Genomic DNA, 12,238 nt, shown 5'->3' with positions numbered 1-12,238 from the left:
ATTGATAAAAGAAACAATAAATTATACTACGGTGAAAACAAAGTCATCGAAATACCTGAAGGTACCTATGAACTTCAAGATATAAATGATTATATAAGAACCAAAATTGACGTACCATTCAATCTGTCATGCAACAATAATACAATGACAACATCGTTATTTTGTTCTAAAGATATTAATTTTGAAAAACATGATTCTTTAGGCCATTTATTGGGATTTTCTAATCAGGTTCTAGAGGGAAATATATTACACACGTCTCACCTTCCCGTTAACATTTTACCAACGACTGTGGTGAGGGTTGAATGTGATATAGTGAGCGGATCATTTATAAACGGAAAACCAAGCCATATTATTTATGAATTTGCTCCTAACGCACCACCTGGTTACAGAATTATAGAAAGCCCTACAAAAATAATTTACTTTCCAGTAAATCAAAGTAATATAAGTTGTATTCACATAAGATTATTAGACGCATACAACAATTTAATTAATTTACGTGGGGAAGAAGTACAACTATATTTCCATCTAAAGAAAACATGATAATCTATAATAAAATGACGACTCCTTCAATTAAAAATACCAGTTATTCTCGAGGCATCAACAAAAGAACATCTAAGAAGTGTAATAATTTATCTGCTGAAAATATAAATTTCCTCAAACAAATTGGGTTGAAAAAATGAATATTTTAGATATATCATCTACACCTACTTACGACAACAGCATTGACGGTATTGAATTTCATTCTTATAAACCGTATGTGACAAGTTTCAACAGGAACGATGAAATACGCATCCCGATCAACCAGCAAGATTTATATGTTTTACCATCAGCCAGCACTCTATATCTAGAAGGAAAAGTGCTCGTCGGCAAGAGAGATTCGAAAGAAATAGCTTCGTCTGTTCAGTTTACAAACAATCCATTACTTTACTTTTTTCAAGATATTCGATATGAACTGAATGGTATCGAAATAGATAGAATAAAAAATGCTGGCGTAACCACTACTATAAAATCTTTATTATCTATGAATGAGTGTGAATCAAAAATGTCTAAAGTGTGGGGGTGGGATATTAATGGCACAAAAAATATAAATTCAGGTATTTTTTCTGCTTCTATTCCTCTCTGTAATATACTAGGTTTTGCAGAGGACTATAAGAAAATTATCATTAATTGCAGACATGAACTTATTTTGTTACGTAGTAATACTAATCTTAATGCATTAAAATTAAATACTGGAGAGATTGTTAACGATATTCAGATAAATAAAATAGTATGGCGTGTGCCACACGTGAAAGTTTCCGATAAAGAAAAAATAAATTTATTGAAACATTTAGAAAGGGATAGACCAGTCCAATTAGCTTTTAGAAATTGGGACCTTTATGAATATCCTACTTTACCAAAAACTACAAAACATACGTGGTCAATTAAAACTTCATCACAAATCGAAAAACCTAGATACGTCATAATTGGTTTGCAAACTAATAGAAAAAATAATGGTGACGCAGACATGTCTCGATTCGACCATTGTAATTTACGTGATGTTAAAGTATACCTAAATTCTACTTATTTCCCTTATGAAAATTTAAATGTCAATTTTTCAAACAATAATATAGCTTTATTATACGAACAATACGCGAGGTTTCAACAGTCTTATTATGGACGCCGAACAGAACCATTATTAAGTGCAAAAGAATTTAAAGAAATAGCTCCGTTATTTGTGATAGATTGTTCGAGACAGGTTGATAATTTGAAGTCTGGACCTGTAGTAAATGTGCGAGTTGAAATAGAAACCAATACCGAAATACCAGATCTAACTTCGGCATATTGCTTAATTTTGAACGATTGCATAGTCGAATATAAACCGCTCTGTGGGGTGGTTAAAAAAATATCATGAATTCGCAAACAATAATCGTTGATGTTCAAGGTTTTAAGGATCTTAGAAATAACTTCATAATAAAGGAGCTCGCTATAGCAACCAGTGATTATACGCAAACTTTTTTGATTAAACCTCCATACTCGTATAATACTCTAACAAGGGAAGAAAAAAAACAAGTTACATGGCTCGAAAAAAATCGTAAAATATATTGGAGTGAAGGATTTATAGATCATCGAGAATTCAAACGTATTATACAGCCTTATTTAGCAAATAAAAACATTCTTACTAAAGGATTAGAAAAAGTAAAGTGGATAAAAGAATTAGGCTCTAATTGCGAAGTGACCGATTTGAGTGAAAAAGAATGTCCTAACCTTTCTAAATTGTGTGATAAATATACGAAAAATGAAAAAAATTATAACTGTATAAACCATTCAAAATCATGTGCTTTGAAAAATGTATTGTGTATTAAAAAATGGTGTATAGAAAATAATAAATTTATTGTGTAATGAATGAAAAAATAGTTTTATTTTTACCTTTAATAAATTGCTTTAGAAGAAAATTAAATAAAACACCAGAATATAAGTATATAAAATATTTATTGCACTAGAAATTATAGTTACACAACTTTTTTGATATGTTTGCGATAAGTGCTTCTGTCTGCGTTAACACTTCATCATAGGAATCCTTATGTACTACGTACTGGGCGCTCATTAAAATGTTTTCCTCAGGGTCCCCGTTGTCATAAGTAACTTGAGGACTGTTCTCTAGATCGACAACTTGGACTCTAATTAGTCGAGCGCCCGGGGTGTGGTGGTTTTGTAGCACGAAAGATGATGTGTCCTTATGACGTATTTTTTTTGAGACGCACTGCACGCTAACATTTCGCTTGGCCGGCTTCCTCTTCTTTGGTTCGCGATGGAGTCTGGCCAACTCTGGATAATCTTCATCAAAGTTTGCCAGCGGGTCTTGCGCATGTTGTTCGAACATGTAGGTGATGTCTTCAGATGACGTCGTCATGTTGATCTGTTAAACAAAAACATAAGATAAGAAACATATTAATAAAAAAGAAAATAAAGTTTTTCTAAAATAAACACAATTTAGAACTATCTGTACGTATATCTTCCTAGCGTTATTCCGTTTTTACAGGGTCTGCAGGCTTATAATTTAGAATTAACGTCACAATACATAAAAAATACAAGTAATATAATAAAAAATAAAATAATAATATTGACTTACCAAGTAGATGCACTCGTGTCGTGTCTAACCTCTTCGAGTTTTAAAATTGAATGACGCACCTTGAAGGTATTAAAGTGTAGATTGCAAATAAAATGCAAAATACACAAAATGCACGATTTTTGCAAAATTTGCTAGAATGACGTATTGTGCTTACCAGTGATGTGTCGTTCCCGAGAATTTTCCCACTTAGGGAATGTACCCAGCAGTAAAAGTCGGAAAATTTATGATAAAAAGAGCTTTATTACCTAACCTTTACGCAGATAACATTATAGAGCACAAAAAAGAACAATTTGAAAAAGAAAAACAGCCAGTATTTTACTACTAAAAAGTTTTTGCAACGGAAACATTCCCACTTTGGGAACATTCCCGAGAACGGCACATCACTGGTGCTAGCAGTTGCTACATTCTTATAAATTCGCTGACTTGATGAATGATGACATCAATGTAGGTCAAGTAATCAACAACCATAAACTCACGATCACGCTCGTAATCCCTAATAGAGTAGGCAGAGACACTAGTTGCCTGTCACTCGTGAAACTTAGTCATGAGATTACTCGTATCCTTGAGACAACTTTCATAGGTAAGGAGGTAAAATTTCTTATGATAAAATAAAAAAACATTCATATTGAATATAATATTTTATTGTATAAGTAACAAATTTAATCACAGAAAGTACTTATAAAACATTAAATAAGTATAGTAAATTTTGTTAGTAAACTTAAACTATGTTAGGAAATAAAATTTTATACAAATTTAAGTTAATATTAAGTAAGTAATTTATTATATTACTACTTATGATTATTTGAGATGGTCTTTAGGTTTTACTCATAATCTAGGTTTTTAAAAGTTAAAGCGTTTCCCCAAGCTCGGGTTCTAATTTTATCGGTACATATCGATCGTTTGTCATCGCTGTTAGATAATGCAACTTTATTTACGCTTTGTGTGAATATTTGATGTTTTATCGACTTGAACAAAATATTTTTTCTTTTAATTATTTCATTATCAAAGAGAACTTTTTCATAGTCTGTAATGGTTAAGTCACGTACTACTGAGGACTTTACGCCTTTAGCCTTTTTGATAACTTGATCACAATTTTTCACGCAATAAAGTTTTGAGCGTAAACCGACAAAGTCAGTAATAATCTTTCCTCCCATCTCATCTTTAAAAAGACCAGGAACTTTTTTGTTTTTAATAGGAAGGCACCATTGGTTTTGCTCGTCGTAATTACTTGTATCGAAATAACTATGAAAAGTACTTTTTATGTCCAGATAAAAATCTTTTGTATGTATTAAATACAAAAACGAGTCGGTATCCATATAGCACAATTGTACTCTATCTTTATAAAAGGGCTTGATGACATTATAGTGAAAGTGAAACATATGGGATTTTGATAACTCTAACACTGTAAACCCTATGTATATTGGTTTATCTAAAACAATCTGGTCGGGCTTCATTTGTATAGCAACTAAGTTCTCCGTGAACACTGAAACACTATGAAAATAAGGACTAGCTATCAATCGCTCCGCTTGGGTAGACTTTTTTGTTATATTGTTTTCATCCTTCCACCTATTAACTAATTGGACATTCACTCTATTTTCGGTATTTTCTAACGTTTTTCCAAATGTACTATTATTAAATAATTTAAATAGGTCCTGCTCAAATACGCTTGTTGCTTTTTTGCGTAACTCGGTATTTAAATCAATATATTGTTTTAAGTATGCGCTCTGTCTAAAGGTAATAACTCGATGGATTTTACGTAATATTAAACCATGCTCTATACACTTTTTTAGGTGTACGTAATGAATCACATATTTGTATTTATTATATAAGTTTGGAACGAGTTTTTTAGTTTTACCACCAGGAGGAATGCACTTTTCTGCACAAAATGGAAGATCGTTGTGGTATTGATGTAAATGGTCAGGATATAACAGATCTACTTCAAGTATGTAACCCCAGGCATTGTTGTCGGGTATACTTGAAACGTTAAAATCATTTAATTCGCTTTCAAGCAAAAACCTGAAATTCGCGTATGGTAAATATTGACACATACTGAAACCATAAAGATTATTACAATCCACATAAACGATATAAGACTCGGGTTGTGATTCATCGTATTCATTAATATATTTATTGTTAGCTTTAGCATAGCGATGCGAACACATACATAATCCACCTCGAATTCCGTCTTGAATCATTCGGGTAATTTCTATGTCAGATATAAGTTCAAGTTTGATTCCTGTTATTAATAACATAGCGTCAAACGATAGGCTTGGCGCTGAGATGTAAAAGGCAGGGTCGAGAGTGTAATGTCGCTTACAGGTCTTACGGAAATTCTGAAATATATCAGTTAACAGAAGAACATCCGATTTGAGATACAAGTCAGTATACTCTCCTAAACTAGTCAAACTAAATCGCGACCATACAGACATCGCGTGATTGTAATCATCATCGGAAATTGGATCATTATTTAATGAATTAAAAAAACAAGACTTCGATGGCAGTGCGGTTTCTTCGTAATTATCCCAACTTGACATATAATCATACGGATACACTCCCTTACGAGTCAATAATTTGAATTTTTCCTCTTCAGGAAAATGACGCCGAAGATAAACAAAATCCTCAGTTTTCATTGTTTTGGTTAGTTTGTCTAAACTCGTTCCTAAGAAATTAAAAGAATCTACGAAACGTAAATGTATGTACTCTTTTTCGTTGATAGGAACAAATTTAGAAAACGAGGTGTACTTTTCCTTCGTTTTAGGTATTATTGTTATTTTTCCAGGAACCTCTCCTAACTGCTTGATAAATAAATGACAATCGTAGCCAGATAAATTATGGAAAAAGATCGGGATACATTTAGGAACTTTAAATTGTAAATTACAATGACGATGGGCTGCTCCGCGATACTTTCCAGTAATATGACAATGATCTCTAACTTTTTTCCCCCATAAAAAATTATTACAAATGTGGCAATATAAAGATTTTTCGAAATCACGAGCATCACTTTCAGTAAATTTCATTCCTCGATTCGTATTCAATAAAGTATTAATTTCCTTAGCATCATCCAAAAGCATATTTATGAATTTATTAACACAATCTCTACCACGATAAATTCTAAATTGGTTAAAATTAGGATCAATGGAAGACACAATATTATACGCAAACGCCGCGGGCACGTGACATTGCAATTTTGTTGTGTTAGCAGTATCACAGTCATTGTCTTGAATAGGTCGTAGAATTGTTTCGAAATCGGCATAGATAACAAACGGAATGTCTTGTTTTCTGTTGTAGTTTTTAAATGTAATAAATGAACCCTCTTCTGGTAAAACAGTAACAGTTCCTTCGCATAAATGACTATTGATGCGTTCAACTGAGTGGAAAAATAACAAACAGTTTTCACAGTAATAAACTTTTTCGTGATGTTTAGTAATTTGGTTTCTAACAAGACGAGTCAAGTCTTTGATTAGACAAAAATGAGATGATGTATCGTTTTCTAGGAACAAAAGATGTACAACTTTACGTTTATCGTTCTTTATGGTCGACTCTGATTTGTATAACGGACCTGTTATTTCTTTACCATTTTTTAATCCATAAACAAAAATACTCAAACTAGGGTTATTTTTTTCAAATATAGAAATATCTGAGAAAGTGATCGGAAAATTTAAGTCTTTAATGTTTAGTACTTGTTGAAAATGGGGATACGATGATACCCGCTCTGGGTGCTTTTTTGAAGGATACAGAGCAGCGGTTACACACCATAAGAAACAAAAGTCATCCTTGTTTTGTATATTGAGGCATGCTTTTTTGTTTCTTATATATTTAGGCAATGAGATAAAGCTGGAACCGCTTAAAGGCTGATATTTATTTATATTTATTTCAAGGTGTGAATTGCTTAAAAATGTCCAACCACTGTCTCTTTCTTCAAATTCCCCTACTTTATTCAACAGAAAAGAAACAACTTCGTTATAAAGATTATCAAAGTCAAAATTTAAGTGAATTGTAAAGTTCTTTGTAGCAAACGACTTTACTTCTTGTACGTCAGTTTTAGGCAAAAGAAAAGATAAAAAAAATTCGAAGTTAATTTTAACAGAAGTGTGGACTTGTAAGGCGTGATTTACAAGAGATCTAATTTGTTTACGAATGTTGTTTAAAAATAAAGAAGGTAAGTTTTTTGCTTCTTCATTAGATGCAATAATTCGATAACTTACTATACGTCCTTTAAAAGCGGATGTTATGATCTCTACGTTATCATAAAGCGGAGCAGTACAATTATTTTTGTGCTTACTGCTACGGAAATGTCCAGTCCACTGTCTTCCATTAACATTAACATTACACACAGAGCAGTAACCCATTTTAAATAAAATCGAAAATGGTTCAAAAAAAAAGAACCTTCCTACCAAAATCTATAAAGACACTTTTGTGATATTGTTTTAATTATGAGACGAATTGAGTAAAACCTATAGACTATAAGGCGATCTAAATACTAATTAATATTATAACTTAACATAAACTGCTGGGCACAGGCTTTCTCTTAATCAGACAGAGAGAGAGATAAATTAAAAGTAGTTACATACAATTATTTGAAGCAGGAAATCAGGAGCTCTTTGACTGCGCGAGTAGCGTCGATGTGGAGAGTCCTTAAAGATGATTATAAGTTCAACCCGAGTATAATCTGTGAAACATGCATTTATATATTAATAAATAGGCAAATGCCGATAACCTAAACTAACTTTAATTATGACACTATTCAGACTTACCATTTAAGGGTCTACATCAACTCGTCATCTGGCTAGCTTCAAGTCGATAAAGAATGGTAGTCACCTCGTATCTGAAAGTTAGAATTAAATCAATATCTTCATCGTTTACCGGTTTTTTGAGCTAGATTAGGTGCGTATGAAAATAAATATTGTGCACTCTTACCTCGAGAGTGATCGTTGACTTTAATAGTACTTTCTTGAATTTTCACTCATGAATCGCAGCAAGAGAGCGATTCCCTTTTTGACCTGTAAATATTTCGTAATTTTATTAGTTCACTAACCATTTTTTTATAGTTTAAATAAGTATTTACTTAAGTATAATTTTGTTCTTACTCACTTTTTGTTGTAAGTTGTTGAAATACCTTCCTCTGTGTATCGGTGCAGATCGTGGATCTTCTACTTAATTTTTAATAAGTAGGCTGTAAGAAATTTAAAGTTATTAGCTCATAAGTTCATAATTATTGATTTATGAAAAAAATAACTGAATTACAGTACTTAGGTAAACTTATTTTAATTCAAACTCACCTTTTTGGTAAATCACAGTAATTCTGAAATATATCTTGAGGTTCAAACGTACGAGGGCTTCAACGGACGAAATATGTATGGTACCTAATTCTGAGTAAGTATTAGACACGTGTAATTAAAAGTATTACGTATTAAGTAGGTATGCTGGTATTGCTTTTTTGAATTGATGTTGCAATATTCCGTGAGCTATTTGTTCATCGAAAAAAGATGACTTTAAATATTTTTTGTCAATGCTCATCATTAAGTCAACCTCACACGGGCGTTTCGTGAACGTTTGCACTCCGCGAACGTACATTTGACGGAAACGCGGCGCTCAGACCGCGAACCATATCGTTTTTCTAACGTATAGCACGAACGCTCGTGTGGGTCGACCAGTAACTGAATTAGGTTGCTTTTGCTTGCAGTTTTTATAATAGGTAGAGTTCATGTTAAATGGTTTTCAGTGCTTTATTCAATTTACGTTGCAGGTTTTCGTGAGCTGTAACATGGTATCCCAAATGAAATATTTTAGAAAAGGACGTATGTCAACGAATTAAATAGGCTTTAAGGCTTTTTAAATTACGATGTAACATTTTTGCTTAATTTTAGTTTTGGGGTATAAAACAGCGAAGTCTTTGGTAAAAATTATCAGAAGCAGATCAAGAACCTCCTCGCCGAAAAGAGTTGAGTAACCCCCGCTCCTCAGTGAAGAGAGTTGAGCCCTGAGCGACACCAGCCACCGCTTACCAGCCCTGAGTCGGCCCCGGCGCTGTGCAAGTGAACACTTCAAGCTAAAACAAGTTCCACTTCTGAGCACTATGTAAGTTCTCCATCACATAATTTTGGAGGTTTAACTTAGAAGTTCTGCTTCACCTATTAGTGTGTGGAGTACACATCACCCAAAGAATTTCTACAGTTACAGTGCAGTACATTACATTGATTTGATTTGATTTATTTTGTTTCAGGTCCGATTCAGAATTTGAAGTTATTCCGAAGCAGGGATCTACAAAGAAGACTCCTGCTGCACGCCAAATGAAGCGTTCGCGAGCCCCTCCGTCGATTTCGTCGATTGACCAGGAGAATACAAAGTGAGTATAATTAACCATGTGACATGTTAATATTTTTTCAGCATGTGGTGCATTGGCTTGATACCTTGATTTCTTCAACAGAAGTCACGGGTTCGATTCCCTGTCGAGTCAATTTACGATCCGGTTCATTACTTTACGTTCGAGAACGGTCCGTATCCCTCAGTTTAAAGGCTCCTGCTGTTCCTGCTATTTATGGCCTCCGTGGTCCAGTGGTTGAGCGTTGGGCTCACGATCCGGAGGCCCCGGGTTCGAATCCCGGTGGGGACGTATCACAAGAATCACTTTGTTTTTATTTATGTTATCGTTATCTCTCGAACAAGTATACATTCCCTACATTCCATACATTCACCAATGTTTTAACTATTTATATTTATTATCAAATATGACAGCAAGTTGGTTTTTATTACTTTGTAACTCTAAAATATATTTTCTTTTTATTACAGGAAGAAATCAAAGACACACGACATCTTCGGGCTAAGTCACGGGCGCACGGTCGGCAATGAAGGAAGCGACAAGAGGATCGTATCGTACTTCGTGAACAAGGTGGCGAACGGGTCAGAGCGGCGTACAACTAGCTTGGATGGCGAATACGTGGTGGACTTGAAGATATACCATGCCAACGACGTGAACAACACTGATTCAAGAGAAGTCTGGCGCAAGGCTCTTCTACGAATCAAGCTGCAGACTCCGGATGACAGCGATGAGTGGAAGTTGTTACAGAAGCTAGTTACACGAATTGACAAAAACTTTGAAGATGAACCACGATTTTACTCTGACAAACTTGTAGATTGAACACGATTGAACAAATAAAAGCATTACTCCTTACCTACCTTATTTTCTTTAATTACGCCTAACATCAATACTTACACACTCGTACCTACCAAAACTCGTAAATAAAAATTTTCTGATACTTACTTCAAATTAACATTGAATCACTTTGATTAGTTACTTTGATCACTTTGATTACAAACGCAGATTCGATTCTTATTCAAAGATTTAGCGAAGTTAAAATTCTATTTATCACGATTACTTACACTTTTATCATGTTTACATTGTGTTAAACATACTCTTGCAGTGGGCAGTATTCACAACATCTATTGTAAGTACATACAAAATAGAATTATTAAAGCATGAACCTTGTTTAAACTTGTTAAAACATTTTTCAATAACTTACTTCTTTCACATTTTATTTTTGTTGTTATTCTTGATTTTGTTCTTGGTGTTGTCTTGTGATGGGTAATTAATGTGTTATTTTATATTATTGGGCATTCCACCCACCTAAGTGAGCGCAGCGAACGGTCGTGAGCAGAGCGAACGATAGGTGGGGCTGAATGCCCAATAATATACTACTATTAACTTATCGTTCCTTGCAATAACCTACCAAGCTATGAAAAAAAAGAAAATAAAAAAAGAAAGGTAAACAAGAAAAATAAACTAAAAATCATATTCTACGGAATCTTTTAACTCGGACTCTAGCTTAGCAATTAAATATTTTTTACTAAAAAAAAACATGAAAAATACACTAAAATCATATTCTACGGAACCTTTCAATTCGGACTCTAGCTTAGCAATCAAATATTTTTTACTAAGAAAAAAAAAGAAAAACATGAAAAAAAACCTAAAATCATATTCTACGGAACCTTTCAACTTCGACTCTAGCTTAGCAATTAAATATTTGTTACTAAACTATCTTTGAATTTGTGGCAATGCGATATTGGAACCGGAAAAATAAATATAAAGAGTAATTAACATGTTACCTGATGTTTAAGGTAATTAATTGATTACGGTGAAGTAGCTAGTATAAGGTACCCCATTGTACTACATGGAATGCAATAAATATTTGTGAATTGAATTGAGAATTGAGGTACTTAGCGCAGAATTGATAGCAGACAGCAATCGTTATTTTGTCAAATAATTGTCAAAAAGTGTAACAGTTCTTATGGTTTTGGTAAGTGGTTTACACATAAGCACTTCTTCTATCATGTCGGTTGTGAGGTGGAATACTCAACCACATCAACCCTGGTGTCAGGATAATTACTAAGCCACCAAAGGCCCCTGACATGGCTCATGTAACGACTACATACTTACATCAGTAAGTAACCCAGACCAACGGCTTAACGTGCCTTCCGAAGCACGGATCATCTTACTTTCGGACAATCAGGTGATCAGCCTGTAATGTCCTAACCAAACTAGGTGTTTTTTGTGATATGTCCCCACCGGGATTCGAACCCGGGGCCTCCGGATCGTGAGCCCAACGCCCAACCACTGGACCACGAAGGCCGTTAACGGTAATGAGCTGATCACCAATCACCGTTATCACAAATTGATTATGTGATAAATAAAAATGTATTTTTAATTACTTGTATTTCTGCCCGCTATTACAATACAAAAACTCTTTATTGCACTTGAATCACATAAAAAAAACATTAGTATTTTAATTAAATTGGTAGTACAACAGGCGGCCTTATTGCTAAGGTAGAAATCTCTTCCAGGCAACCTTTAGGTATAGGATATGAATTTAATGAAAAATGTAGCGGGATAGACAGTGCAAAAAAAGACGTGTTATTAAGGAGTTGATGTATCATTTATTTATTTATTTATTTAGATAGGTATACCAACAGTACACATATTGTAAAGTTGTTAGTTATCATAGAAAGATAAACATAACATACCATCACGCTTGTGTCCCCAAAGGGATAGGCTGAGGTGTTTTACACCATTTACACCTACTCCTCGCCAGCTATGTTTAAGTTCCATGTAATAGGAGACGAGCCTATTTGCAA

At 33.8% G+C, this 12,238-nt stretch overlaps 3 protein-coding genes across 5 annotated transcripts in view; 2 read left to right on the top strand and 1 right to left on the bottom strand.

Moving 5' to 3' along the window:
• LOC126376634 (phospholipase A1-like) overlaps positions 1-12,238 on the top strand; it is a 40,412-nt gene that overhangs the window by 12,350 nt on the left and 15,824 nt on the right. The window lies entirely within an intron of this gene.
• On the bottom strand, positions 4,961-8,272 carry LOC126376833 (uncharacterized). Its single transcript, XM_050024383.1, has 5 exons — positions 8,201-8,272; positions 8,027-8,109; positions 7,864-7,934; positions 5,810-7,778; positions 4,961-4,985 (listed from the first exon to the last, which is right to left on the bottom strand). The coding sequence occupies exons 4-5, from the start codon at positions 7,456-7,458 to the stop codon at positions 4,961-4,963; spliced, it is 1,674 nt and encodes a 557-aa protein (XP_049880340.1). The 5' UTR covers positions 7,459-7,778; positions 7,864-7,934; positions 8,027-8,109; positions 8,201-8,272.
• LOC126376721 (uncharacterized) lies at positions 7,164-10,282 on the top strand. Of its 3 annotated transcripts, none has more exons than XM_050024278.1 (4): positions 7,164-7,268; positions 8,977-9,187; positions 9,333-9,455; positions 9,899-10,282. In XM_050024278.1, coding segments are annotated over exons 2-4 (474 nt in total). In that variant the 5' UTR covers positions 7,164-7,268; positions 8,977-9,185; the 3' UTR covers positions 10,248-10,282. The 3 variants fall into 3 exon arrangements, with proteins under 3 accessions (XP_049880235.1, XP_049880236.1, XP_049880234.1); XM_050024279.1 differs by lacking the exon at positions 7,164-7,268 and adding an exon at positions 8,266-8,482; XM_050024277.1 differs by lacking the exon at positions 7,164-7,268 and adding an exon at positions 8,266-8,482 and having other exon boundaries at positions 8,856-9,187.

The sequence above is a fragment of the Pectinophora gossypiella genome, chromosome 21 (assembly GCF_024362695.1).
Source record: "Pectinophora gossypiella chromosome 21, ilPecGoss1.1, whole genome shotgun sequence".
In the NCBI taxonomy this organism is placed as follows: domain Eukaryota; kingdom Metazoa; phylum Arthropoda; class Insecta; order Lepidoptera; family Gelechiidae; genus Pectinophora; species Pectinophora gossypiella.
The sequence above is the reverse complement of the archived record's forward strand: the minus strand, read 5'-3'. Positions and strand labels throughout refer to the sequence as shown.